At 54.9% G+C, this 13,837-nt stretch overlaps 1 protein-coding gene across 4 annotated transcripts in view; it reads right to left on the minus strand.

Moving 5' to 3' along the window:
• TLN1 (talin 1) overlaps nt 1-13,837 on the minus strand; it is a 122,952-nt gene that overhangs the window by 6,336 nt on the left and 102,779 nt on the right. For all 4 annotated transcript variants that reach the window (XM_067543528.1, XM_067543530.1, XM_067543527.1 and 1 more), the window contains 9 exons: nt 13,610-13,729; nt 13,265-13,411; nt 12,614-12,780; nt 12,135-12,318; nt 11,826-11,951; nt 11,217-11,333; nt 10,669-10,854; nt 10,358-10,465; nt 2,992-3,097 (listed from right to left, as the gene is read on the minus strand). In XM_067543528.1, coding sequence (XP_067399629.1) covers nt 2,992-3,097; nt 10,358-10,465; nt 10,669-10,854; nt 11,217-11,333; nt 11,826-11,951; nt 12,135-12,318; nt 12,614-12,780; nt 13,265-13,411; nt 13,610-13,729 — 1,261 coding nt within the window. The remainder of the gene's footprint in view (nt 1-2,991; nt 3,098-10,357; nt 10,466-10,668; nt 10,855-11,216; nt 11,334-11,825; nt 11,952-12,134; nt 12,319-12,613; nt 12,781-13,264; nt 13,412-13,609; nt 13,730-13,837) is intronic.

The following is a 13,837-nucleotide window of genomic DNA, read 5'->3' on the forward strand; positions in this document are numbered from 1 at the left end:
CAGTCCCAGCTTCTGGCTCAGAGAGAGGCTTACAAAATGAGGACCATGAGGTTGCATCCATTGATGGACCTATCATCCACGAACTTCTCACATTCTTTTTTAAGCCAGCTATACTTTTGGCCTTCACAATATTCTCTGACAATGAGTTCCACAGGTTAACTGTACATTGTGTGAATAAATACTTCCCTGTGTTCGTTTTAAACCTGCTGCCTGTTCATTTCATTGGGTGATCAATGGCTCTTGAATTATGTGACGTGGTAAATAACACTTCCTTGTTCACTTTCTACACACCAGTCACGATTTTATAGACTTCTCTCATATCCCTCCATAGTCATCTTTTTGTCAAGCTGAAGGGTCTCAGCCTTTTTACTCTCTCCTTGTATGGGAGCTGTTCCTTACCCCGATTATTTTTGGTTGCCCTTCTCTGTACCTTTTCCAATTCTAATATCTCTTTTTTGAAACGTGATGACCAGAACTGTACACAATATTCAAGGTGAGGCCTTATCATGACTTATATAGTGGCAATATGATATTTGCTGTCTTATCTTTCCCTTTCCTAATATGGTTCCTAATATTCTGTTAGCTTTTTTGACTGCCGCGGTACATTGAGCGGATGTTTTCACAGATCTATCCACAATGACTCCAAGATCTTTCTTGAGTGGTAACAGCTAATTTAGACCCCATCATTGTGTATATATAGTTGGGATGTTTTCCAATGTGCGTTACTTTGTATTTATCAACATTGAATTACATCTGCCGTTTTTGTCACCCTGTTTTGTCAGATCCCTTTGTAATTCTTCTCAGTCTGCTTTGGACTTAACGATCTTGAGTAATTTTGTATCATCTGCAGATTTTCCTACCTCACTTTTCCACATCACTGATGAATAAGCTGAATAGCACAGGTCCCCGTACAGAGCCTTGAGACCCCACAATTAATCTCTCTCCATTCTGAAAACTGACCATTTATTCTTGCTCTGTTTCCTGTCTTTTAACCAGTTACTGATCCAGGAGAGGACCTTCCTTCTTATCCCATGACCGCATACTTTGCTTGGGAGCCTTTGGTGAGGGACCTTGTCAAAGGCTGTCTGAATGTTTAAGTACGCTATTATCTAGTGGATCACTCTTGTCCACATGCTTGTTGACCCCCTTAAGGAATTCTAGTAGATTGGTGAGGCATGACTTCTCTTTACAAAAGCCATGTTGACTCTTCCCCAACAAATAGTGCTCAACTATGTGCCTGATCATTCTGTTCTTTAGTAGTTTCAGCCAGTTGGCCTGATTGTGAAGTTAGGCTTACCAGCCTGTAATTGCCGGGATTGCCGCTGGAGCCTTTTTTAAAAATCAGTGTTACGTTAGCTATCCTCCAGTCATCTGCTACAAAGGCTGATTTAAGCAATAGGTTACATACCACAGTTGTCAGTTTGGCAATTTCATATTTGAGTTCCTTCAGAATCCTTGGGTGGATACCATCTGGTCCTAATGACTTATTACTGTTTAATTTATCAATTTGTTCCAACACTTCCTCTGACTGGGACAGTCTGTATTCCTATGTTCACCCTTTTTACAAAACTACAATGGATTTTATATAAAATATCCCTTGTGAAGTATCATTTGAAAACTCATAATTTGCTGATCATTATTGTCCTTGTAAAATGTGTGTGGCAACAGTGCATGTAAAGTTATTAGATTCCACTGTATAACATTACTGAGACATATTCCACGGTTAGAAAAGCAGGCACAAACCAGTTTCTCAAAGACAAAAGGCAAATGACACCTCAGCCATGTCTCACCAAATCAAAAGACTATCACGACCTGGTTAAGTGGCCATTCTCTGGCAGAAAAAAGGGTGTGAGCAAGAAATGTACGTCTTGGCAAAGGAACACCTGGAAGTTCCTGTCTCCCCCCACTTCGGTCTCCTGAACCCCAGCTGGAGTGATTCTTAGAGGAGGAAAGATCTAAAACTGGGGAACAGATGCCCCAAATCATCTCTCCCTTCATCTCTACTCATGGCATTGTCAACACTTCAGGACAAAAGGAAGCACCACTGGACTTGGAAGAAATCCTAGCTGAAACATTCAGCCAGTAAGGCTGCTGAAATGGGAGGAGTGAGAGACCTTTTGCTTTGAATTCGATTAGCTTGTTTGAGAAACTCCATGTGGGATAATGGAGTCTGTGCACGCCATGCTCTATTAATGAAATGACCTCCTTACTAAGTGCTTGTCTTGTCCAGGGGGCGCTGGGCAGTACCAGACGCACATTTCTGGGGGAAGCAGTGGGCTGGGAGGTGGCTGGTGTTGTGCTGCAGTGTAATGTATGGCCGGCTGGCTATAGCACTCATGCAGCGCAGCTGGGAGTGACTTCCATGCTGGAGGCTGGGTGCGGGTGGACGAGGAGTGGTTGCTCTCACAGCAAAACAGGGTCAGAGGTACCCCAGACTGGAGAAGTGAGGGGACACACCTGTACAGCAGCCCAGATTGTACCCTGGGTAATGTCACTCTGACACCTCAGTGTGGGGCAGTTCCTCAGATCTGTCACCTAAAAAGAATGGCTCATCACACCCCATCACACCCTCTGCAGTGGGGAGCGATGCAAAGAATTCATTCAGCTTCTCCGCAAGGGCCTTGTCTTCCGCGAGTGCTCCTTTAGCATCTCCATCGTCCAGGGGCCCGGCTGACGATTTGGCAGGCTTCCTGCTTCTCAGGTACTTGAACACTTTTTTGCTGTCAGTCTGTGTCTCCTTAGCTAGTTTTTCTTCAAACTCTTTCTTGGCCTGCCGTGTTACACTTCTCCACTCGACTCGCCGGAGTTCAAACGCCTTTCCACTGCCCTCACTAGCCTTGACGCCCAGTGTCTAAAGGATGGGACCTCTTTCTGCCTCTAACTGCCTTTTACTCTGTTATTCAGCCCTGGTGGCCTTTTTTTGGTCCTCTCTGATTCCCAGCTCTCCCCCAAGCACTCGGTCACAGCCCCAGATCTGGAGCAGGACTTTACCTTTCATGGCCTCTGCAGCCTGGATGAGCTCGGTGACGGAGCTGGCCACCCGCTTGGAATATCCAGCCAGCTGCTGCTTTAGCTCGTGACTTGGTTTCTGCAGGACCTGGGGAGGTAGAGGACTGTGAGCAGGGGCAGGCTGTGTCCACAGCGAGAGCCCCAGGAGGTAGTGGGCTAGCAATATCTGGAGTCGCTCCATGCAGGACCTTCCACAAACCTGAGCTTATGCCATCTGGGACCCCGCAACTCCCACCTTCCTGGTGTTACCCTCCCTACCCGCTGGGGTTATCAGCTTATTCCCCAGAAGAATACCATTGGAACAGGAACTGGTAGCCCAACCCGCGCAGTCCACAGCCCATCTATCCCGGTCTCTGGTCTCTAATGGTGCCCAGGACCAGCTGCTGTAAGAACCTCTTAGCGGCCCATCCTGGAATGACATCTGTAGGGGAGGTTCCCCTAATCCTGGCAGTTGGGGCTGGCTTGTGCACTGAGGTGGAGGTGGGAGAGTGTCATGTCCATTCTTTTTAACCCTTTCTACAGTGACTTAGTTGGTCTCATTCTCCCCAGAAACGGCTGATCATTTCTTGAACCCTGCTGAGCTCGTGCTCTCAGTGATACCTTGTGGCGGTGAGTTCCGCAGGCTAAGGCGATGCCCCCTGTCCTTCACTCAGGAATTATCTGATCCAGAATCCCTTCCTACCTCCCCACAACATTCCAGCCTCTGGATTCCTCTGACCTCTCCTGCCCTGGATTCCTGGAGCTGAGACCCCCCCACTGTCTATCTGAGTGCCGGAGAAGGCTGCGGGTCCCACACAGCGAGGCACTGAGGTCTGGTCAGGTAGGTGTCGAGCTGCCATGTGAATGCAAATGGCACATTGCAGGAGATGCTAGGATCCCGCACTGCAGCCAGGGCCCAGCTCTTCACACGCCCAGCCTGGCTCTATAGCTGCTGGGCCGACCCGTGACCTGAGAGGTGGGCACTGGCCAGCGACACCCCAAGGGCTGTCACTGAGGGAGGGACCTCTGAGGGGTGATGTCCTAGAGAATGGGGCTCAGAGAGCACTGCAGTGACTGCCCCTCCACCCAGAGCGCACACGCCTACCCTGGGTCACCTGGAGCATGTGCACACATGGAGCATGCCCCTACCCCAGATGACCCAGCGCACACGCGTGCACACAGCATGCCCCAGGCCCACGTCACCTGGAGTCTGTGCACACGCGTGCACACAGCACACTCCTAGGCCCACGTTCCCTGGAGCTTGTGTGGACACACATGCATTGCGCGCACACAGGGAGCACACCCCATATCCTGTGTCACCCAGAATCTGTGCACTTCAGTACACGTGCTCTCACACGCACCGGCAACACAGTCTAGTCCCGGTCAGCTAAAGCATGTGTTGTGTCTCTCACACAACCCCACTCCCAGCCCTCCAACTGTGTGTCACTCGGGGCATGTGCACGCAGAGCGTAACCCCGGTGTCAGTGGGGCGCATGCAGGCACGTGGACTGTGGCCAAGGCTCATGCTGAGTAAGACACACGGGTGTCACTCCAAGCACCACTTTACTCACCGGCTGAAAGGTCGGAAAGAACAGAATATAGAAAAGAAAAGAGAATAAAGCAGTGAGCAGCATGTGGGCAGTGTGCAGGCAAAGGCCCTGGGGGACTTGGACCATGCACGTGGAGACAGGGCCTCACCCCCTAAGGGGAAAGAGCCTGCTGGGTCACAGGAACCAGAGGGGTGGGCTCTGTATGGGAAAGGCCGGGTCTCCAAGGGAGGAAGGGGTGTGTGCAGGGGAAGGAAGGTAGAGTTAGGGTTCAGAGATGAGCTGTTCTGATCATCTAGTCCGATTTCTGCATGGTTCACACCACAGAGCCCAGCCAGTGACTCCTGCAGCAAGCAACACCTCCCGGTTGAGCTGCAGTGCGCCTCTGAGAAGGGAGTCTTCAAGTGATGCCTAGGCATCAACCACGTCCCTAGGCCAGTTCTTTCAGGGACTCATGCTCATGGCACCTTATTTCTAGTCTGAGTGTGTTTAGACTCAGCTTCCAGTCACTGGATCTTGTTTAGCCTTTGTCTGCTAAGTTAAAGAGACCTCGGGTGACAAAAACTCCTCCCCACATAGGCAACTGTAGACAACGATCAAGCCAGCTCTGGTGCAAACTAAACAGAGTAGGGCTTCTTCACTCGCTCAGCATAAGGCAGGTTTTCCAGACTTCAGATCATGCTTGTAACTCTCCTGAACCTGTTCCAATTATCAACATCCTTTCTGAAGTGTGGACATCGGAACTGGACACATCATACAGTGCTGGTCCCATTAACACCGCCTCTCGATATCCCCTGCACACACAGCCAAGGATCACACTCGCTCTCAGCTCCAGCATCACATTGGGAGCTCACGTTCAGCTGGTCATCGAACATGAGCCTAATCCTTTTCAGGGCCGCTGCTTCCCAGCATCTAGTCCCTCATCTTATAAATGTGACCTGCAGCCTGGGTTCCTAGATTCATATTTCAAAGCCAAAAGGGACCATTCCATCACCTCATCTGACCTTCTGTATAGCACAGGCCAGAGAGCCTCCCCCAGCTCCCCGTATGAGCCCAGTCACTTGTGTTTGACTAAGGCACCCAGTTGGGATTTGAAGACATTGAGACGGATGGAGAGTCTACCACTTCCCTTGGGAATCTGTTCCAATGCTTAGTCACCCGCTGTGATAAAAATGTGTGCCTAATTTCTCACTGGAATTTGTCTGGTTTTCTCTTCCAGCCATTGGTTCTTGTTCTCCCTTTTCCCCTAGATTAAAGAGCTCTTTAATACACAGTGTTTTCTCCCCGGGAAGGTGTGATGGAGTGGGAATTGTCTGTAATATTTTTATGAGTCTTGCTTGTGTCCTGTGTGTTGCAGTGTTACCTAGGGGGTGGAAAGGGGCTCTTTCCTGTCAGGGCAGGCGAAGAGCCAGAGATGGGTGTCACCTAGCTGTCTGGGTCTTGGTTCTCACAAGAAATGAGCTGCAGAGAGATGGACTGCCTCATCTCTTAGCAAGAAGGCTGAGTGGCATTTCCCCAGCTCAGGTACAAAGGGCGGCAGAGGTGTGAGGTGGGGGATAAGTGGTGGCTGCTGGAGGCAGTTGGGCACCTCCCCTGGGTGGAGAGACAGACAGATTGAACAATGGGGTTCAGTGCAACTTAGCGGGGCTCTAACCTTACGTTCTCTGGGCTAACCCAAGGACTACCTATGCCGTGTTGCAGCTATCTAATAAACCCGACTGTTCTGACAACGTTGTTTGAATGTCACTGCACATGCTTGGCGAGGTGCATTAATCCCCTGGGGTCTGGCTCAGGGGGACTCCCTGAGCGAAGCTCACAGTGGGAAGTGGTGAACCCAAAGTTCACCTAAGGAGGCGGTGAACCCAAGTGGCTCACCCCGGGGGAAGAGCGAGACCCCTAGGGGGTCTGGCCCTCTGAAGGATTCCTCCAAGAGACTGTTCCAAAGCTGGGGCCATAGCACTGATCCTGTGGCTCCACGACAGGTGGTGGCAGGGCTGGGATGCTGAATGCTCCAGGAGTATTTTGCAGTAAGTGACTTGCAGCAGTAAAACAAGGGCAATTAAAGGACACAGCTAGAAAATCTCCCTAAGAAGGATACTGCAAACCTGTGCAGGGAGAGAGGTTAAGCGTTGGGAAGCTCAACAAGGCACAGCTGATTGCGCGGCTGGAGAAGGATGATTGGTCCAAGAAGCAGGTTCCAGACCCAAGCAGGGTTCCAAGAGGCTCCCAGAGTGACAAAGGCAGCCGCAGAGGCAGCCGCAGGGCGTCCTGAAGACCTGGTTCCCATCCAGCAGGGTGTCTTCACAACCTGGCTCCCCATCAATAGATTTGAAGCGGTGGGAGTTGGTGCTGAAAGCGAAGGACCTTCAGCTATAGAGTAGCAGAGACGAGCAGGCCCCAAGCAGCAGCAGAAGCATGAACTGGAGCTAGGGAAGCAGCCGGGCAAGAGGACTCACAGAGGGGAAGCGGGGAAAGACGGTTCAGCAGGGAACCTAGATTCCAAATTGGTGCCCAGTTTATGGAGGGGGGAGAGGTTGGTAGTTGGGGCTCTCCAGGACATCAGCTTTGATGTCCTTTTGGGGAATAGCTTAAAACAAAATTCAGTCCCTGCTTCTGCACCAGCCAAGGGTTTGAATCCAGTGAGCCAGAGCGCTGGGGTGGGGTGTCAGTGAACATGCCAATAGCCTGGCGGGCAGGGGGAAGGATGGGTGTCCCCTGGCTTGTGACCCACAGGTAAGCCTGTTAAACTCAGGACCCAGACACCTGGATCTGAGTGAGGCAGGGGGATGCACCCCCATCTCCACGTGGGAGACATGAGTCACACTAGCTCAGATGCTAAGAGAAGTCAGCAAGCTCATGGCCTGCCGTCACTGGGAAAGCAGAGACTCCAGCTGAGAGACCCAGGCTGCTGCTGGTTACAGAGACACTGGTCAGAGTGTGGTCGTGGTTGGTGGCTCACTTAACCAAGGGAGCCCAAAGCACAGCCCACCAGGAGGCGGAGGGCTGGGGGAGGAGCCTGTCCTGCGGGTGAGGGCAGCAGGTTAACCCCAAGAGAGGAGATGAGCTCCCAGCCTACGTACAGGGCTTGAGACAGCTCCAGATGGGTCCTGCCAACGTGGGGGAGCACCTTGCATCCTGGGCTCAGCCGCCCGGGGACGCCAGAGCCCCGAGCTTCGGCTGACAGAAGGTTCTCATGCACTGCAACAAAGTCACTTCCCAGGCTGCCCCCCACTACCACTGATGTCGGCATAACTCGTCGCTTGAGGAACGAACAAGCCCCTCCCCGAGCGACAAGTTACATTGACCTAAGCACCGGTGTGGCCAGTGCTGTCAGCAGGAGCGTCTCCCGCCGCTCGCTGGGGTGGATCACGTACGTCGATGGGGAGCGCTCTCCCGCGGCTACTCTAGGCGGCTTGCAGTGGTGCCGCCGTGAGCTCTCGCGGGTAGCCAGAGCCTCGGTCTTTTGGATTAACTGACCAGACTGAGCAGCATGACCTTGCACTTGGCTGCGCTGAAACACACGTCCAAACGAGCTCAACTCACCCCGATCCAGCCCCCATCATCATTTACCAAGCCTCCTGTTTTGGGGTCAGCTGCCAGTTTTCCCAGGCCTGATTTTCTATTTCTTCCAGATCACTGATAAAGGTACTGAATGGCACTGAGACAGGAGCAGCTCCTGCAGGACCCACTAGAAACCCCTGCAGGGGCCAACATTTCGTATTTCTTGAACTGACAGGTCAGCAGACCAGCTCCTCAATCCACTTAATGTGGCATAACAGGAAGCTTGGCTGGCCGGGTGGCCTCGTGGTGGCTCAGTCCTTAGGGCAGTGTGCTAGGGGGACATATCAGGGCCAGGGCCCTGCGTGAAGCAGCCCCCGAACAGGGACCTCCTGGTAGAGAGTCTCAGTTCACTGTCCTAGGCTACTTCTTACTGCCCGCCTTTACATTTGGGGCATGCCCCTCTAGTGCAAACAGTCCATAGTGGCTTAATTCAAGTAGTGCTTCCTCGCGGGCCTTGGGCATCCTGCCACGGCCTGAGGTGCCTCTGGGCGGGGCAGCTGTGAGTGTGGCAGGGCTGAACCTCACAATGTTACCATTCAATCACCCCACATCTGAGTATGCTGGGTGCTCCTCGGTCTCCTCAGCGCTGCTGCCCAGATGTCAGGCTCCCAGCGACACACCCTCAGCTGGGGAGGCAGCTGGCTCCTGCCTCTTTGCCATACTTCCCTGAACTTCCCTCCCCTTTTCTTCTCCCTGCAGGCCTGGCATTGGCTGCAGGCACAGCGGGGCAGGCTAGCTGGGCCCAGAGGCTCTTTAACGCTTTCTGTGCTGGCGTGAAGTTCCTCAGCTTCATCACGTGTGGGTTACGTGGGTTTTGCATACTGCTGGCTTTTTATCCGAATGTTGTGTGGGCCTAAGTGCAATGCCTTAGAGAAGTCGACGTACGACTCGGGAAGGGAACGCTGAGAGTTCGTCACTCTGCACAAACATTATGGGTCCTTTCCAACCTTTACAACTGAACATCGACTTACTACAGGTTTACAACTTTACTACGCAGAAGAAAAATGCTGCTTTTAACCATCTTAATTTAAATGAAGAGCACAGAAACAGTCTCCTTGCCTTGCCACATCTTTTTTTAACTCCCTCCCTTTTTTTGTTTAAGTATTTACACGTAACACAGTATTGTACTGTATTTGCTTTTTTTGGTCTCTGCTGCCTGATTGTGTACTTCCGGTTACAAACGAGGTGCGTGATTGATGGGTCAGTTCGTAACGCTGAGGTTCCACTGTGCATTCATCTATAGTTACCTTTATCAGCAACACTTGTGATCTCATCAAAAAACAAGAAGTTTGTCTGACCAGGCCCGTTTGCCATAAAACCACATTGATTGGTGGTAATCATGCTATGGGCCTTCAATTCTTTACTGACTGTATCCCATACGTCCCACGATTTTGCCCAGGACCAATGTCAGGCTAACCAGCCTGTGGTTCAGCTGGGTCATCCTATTTACTCTTTGTAAATCTTAGCACAACACTGGCTGTTTTCCAGTCCTTTGGTGCTTCCCCCAGTGTTCTGAGATTTGATAAACATCATTAATGGTTCAGAAAGCTCCTTGGCCAATTCTTTAATACTCCTAGATACAAGTTATCTGGTCCTGACAACTGAGAAACGTTTTACTCTAGTGCTGCTGTTTAATATCCTCCCTAACGACAGATGGAACAGGAACTATTTCACTGTCGCTCTTCTATACGAATGTAACACCCTGCTTCTTTTCAAACACAAAACAGAAACAGCCACTGAACACTTCTGCCTTTTCTGCTTCGTGATAGATTTTTGAGACAAGGACCTAGACCACTGCTAGGATTTCATTTGTTCCTGATATTTAAAAAAAATTCTTCTTATTTCTACTAGCCATAAGGTTTCCTGAACATCTTTAGCTTCCTTTATCAATTGTCTGCCTTTCCTAACTGCTAATAGGAGCTTTCCACGGGGACAATTCATACAGTTTAAGGTCAGAATGGCCCATTAGATCATCCAGTCTGGCCTGCTGTGTATCACAGACCAGAGAATTTCACCCAAGTACCACTGCACTGAGCTCAATGATTTGTCTTTGACTAAAGTGTAACTTGTGGAGGGTGGGGGCAGAGTTCCGGGCGTGCAAGGGGAGAGCTCTCCAGGAGGAGTGGGGAGACAGAGGGGAAGAATCCCAGAAGAAGGTACTAGAGTGACCCTGCATCCCTGGGACCAGCTGAGCCGCGTGTATCTGGGCACCCCGGGACACAGCCAGGAGATGGAAGCTGGGCGGGGGTGGGGTCACTCACCACCAGCACGTGCTCCAGCAGCTCCAGGTAGCCATTGGCGCACTCCTTGCCATAGCGCAGCGCCCGCAGCTGCACGTCCGCGCTCACCTCTGGGTGGTAGGCGGCTTCCTGAAAGCCAGAAAGAGTGAGCAGTGCAGAGTGCTGCCCTATACACAGTCCCCGGCCACACAGCTAGGCCGGGCCCACGGTGCCCACACCCTCCCGTCTGCGTAGGACCCACTGCCCCCGTGCCGTCCATTCTTGTGCAGCCCCTGCGGCCTATCACCCTCCGGCCCTGCCTCCCAATGGCCCCGGCCCGTGTCCCGCAGCACCTTGCAGGAGCGCAGCATGTCGGCGATGGCGCGGCGGCTCAGGTTGGCCGTGGCGATCACATCCTCCTGTCGACACGAGTTGCCAGCGGCCACGGCCTTGGCTGTTGCCATGGTGATGCCTTTGGTCATGCGGATAAAATCCTCTGGCGTCGAGGTCTTGGCTGGAGGCACCTGGGCGCAGAAGACCTGAGACAAGAGGCAGAGGATGAGACCAGGATGGGGTGGAGGGCAGGGGGATGAGGCTGGGATGGCGGGCACAGAGTTGAGGCTGTGCAGGTAAGTGCAGCGACTTCCCAGTGCATCCCCTGCAGCTCAGCACGCCCTAGGACAGAGACCGATACGCGACTTCTGGGCCGTTGAAATAAAGAAACATACAAATATTAAACCCAAAGGGGCCCCACGGCCCCGGGGCGGGGGCTGCTGGCAGGTCAAGGGCTTCGTGTCATTTCATTTCGCCCCTGGCCCGGGCGCAAAGTCAGCTGGTGAGTAATGGGCAGCTCGTAGCAGAAGGGCGCAGTCCTACGGGGCGCTGGCCCGGCCGTGCTCACCGCCAGCTCCTGGCGGATGTGCTCTATGGTGGCCTCCAGCGCACGTGTCCCCTTTGTGGCTTCGTCCTCCACGGCCTTCACCGTCTTCAGCAGGGAGGTGACGTTGGTGACCATCACCTGGCAATCAGAGAGGCAGGCTCAGTCACCCCACCCCAACCAGCTGCCATAAGCGCAGCGCATGCTGGGAACCTCCAGCCCTAAGCCCTTACCCCCTGGCCGCTCACCACAGCCCCTGCCCCATATCTCTGCCCCTCACCTCCCTCGGCTCCACCCTCTGCCGCCAATTTCCCCAGCTCCCCCTGCTCCCCACTGCCACACCCCAGCGACCCCCACTTCCCCCTACTCCCCACTGCCACACCCCAGCGCCCCCACACCCCGCTTCCCACCCCGTACCCCCAGCACCCCCACGCTCCCCACCCCATGACCTCCGCGCCCCCACATCCCCCTGCTCCCCACCCCATGACCCCCTCCCCAGTTAACCCCCTACACCCTGCTTTCCCTCCCCTGTGCACCCTGCTCCCCACTGTCCATAGCATCCTCCCCATGTGCCCCTCCACTCCCTGCTATGCACTCTGCTCCGCTCTTCCCCCGTCTGCCCCACACACTGACCTTGGCAGAGTTCTTCAGCTGGTAGACAGAGGGGTCGTCCCCGGCTTTGCCTGCAGCTGCCTTGGTGGAGCTGATCAGGTCCCCAAGCGCCTTGGCCACGTCCTTGACTGCATTGATCAGAACCACCTGTGAAGGGGAAGGAGCAGGACCAGGTCAGTGCTTGGCTGGGGTGCCCAGCAGTGACGGGTGGGGCGGGGGGCAGGCTGAGAACGGAGCGAGTTTCCTCACGAGCCAAGTGTCCCGGGGCACCAAAGGCCAGGCCCCCCCAGCCCAGATGTCACGTGGTCCCAGAGCCCAGCCCCATCTTACCTGAGTCTCAGGGTCCTCAGAGCCCAGGCTGGCTGCACCCAACTTCACCACCTCTGCCAGGCGGGTGATGGTGGCCACGGAAGACTGGGCAGCCTGGGCTAGCTTCTCCTGGCTGGCGGTGGCATTCTGCACCAGCACCTTGGTGTCCTCCACCAGTGCCTTGGCCGTCTTCAGGATGCCCTCCCTGCAGGGGCCAAGGGGTCAGAGAATGACGGCCTGCACCCGCCTCCCGTGCGGGCACAGTACAGACAGGGAGGATCAGAGCGCCGCCCCATGGCCTTCACCCACCCTCTCCGGGGACAGCGCAGCCGGCCCTCTGTGTGCAGAGGGGGAAGAAAGCATCACCCCACTGCCCACGGGTGGGAGCAAGAGAGGAAAGCGCCACGCTGCAGCCTGCCCCACCGCCTACAGAGCCATAGGACACAGCCTGCGTCCTGCCCTCCCCCCATGGTCTCCCCAGCCCCCATCAGCCCCGGCACCTGTGGTCGGCGAAGGTCTCAGCGTTCTCCCGGTTCAGTGTCCCTGCCGTGGCAAACATGATGGTGGTGTCGAGGTCGGCGATGATCCCGGAGACGGCGCTGGCTGCCGTGATGCAGGCCTGGGTTCCCCGGTTCCCGGCCTGCAGGGCCGCCAGCACGTGGGACACCTGCGGGGAGGAAGCTGGGATGACCCTGAGGCTGATGGAGCGTGCAGGGTGCTCCCCGCTCAGCGCTGTCCCTGACACAACCCGCTCACAGTTACAGCACCAGAGCCACCGCCCCGGCCGATGTATCCCCTGCTGCGTCCCCTCCCACTGACTGGCAGCAACTGCACCGCTGGGCTTCCAAGCTCTGCCACGCAGCTGGACCCAAAGCCACTGCCCAGGCAGCAAGGAGCTGGCACAGGCCAGGGGCCAGAAGGGAAGAGCCAACCGCAGACTCCCATGGCCGGAGAACACAAGGGATCCAGAAAACAATGCAGAGGAGCTGGCGGCGCATGCCAGGCATAGGGAGTCCAGCGGGCACATGCTGGTCCAACTTCACACTCCTTCCTCCCGCCAGCCGTTCTGCCCTGTGCCCCCCATCGCTTCCCACCAGCATCTCTGCCCCATGCCCCTTCCTCTCCGCCCGCCCGCTCCCTCCTGCCGTCACCTTCTCCGACACTTTGCGTGCACACTCGATCAGCTCCTTCTTCGTGTAGGCGTCGCTGGGGCTGCACTGCAGGGCGCCGGCCTTTGTCACCAGAGCAGCACAGCCGTGGCCCAGCTCCTGCACCCGGTTCTTGATGTGGGAGCCGATCTAGAAAGCAGCGCACAGGTGGCGTGACGCAGAGCAGAGCCGAGCCCCACCCCGGCCCTGACACTCCCTTGTTATCCAATGGGAAAGCTGGACTGTCCCCCCCGCGGGGACGCATCACCCAGTGCCCCCTGGGACACGCCCCCCTGGGACACTGCCCCGCCCCAGCCGCTAACGCCACCCCTCCGCAGCATCCCTCACCTCCTCGTTCTCAGCAGTGATGGCAGCGGGCTTGGCCTGGTGGGCCAGCTGCCCGTAGTCGCTGGTGAGCTGGTTGGCCAGCGTGCCCAGCTCATCCGGGTTGGTGGTGGATTTGGTGACCTGCAGGCAGAGGAGAGGGCTCAGAAGGGCCCGTCACACGCAGGAGACACTGGCCCTGCAGCAGCAGCAGCGTGTGAGTCCGGCGCTGCCTCGCACCCCTGGAGAAGG

This window comes from Emydura macquarii, unplaced genomic scaffold (genome assembly GCF_026122565.2).
Source record: "Emydura macquarii macquarii isolate MOO-44397 ecotype Brisbane River unplaced genomic scaffold, CSIRO-AGI_Emac_v2 contig_915, whole genome shotgun sequence".
NCBI classification, from domain to species: Eukaryota; Metazoa; Chordata; order Testudines; family Chelidae; genus Emydura; species Emydura macquarii.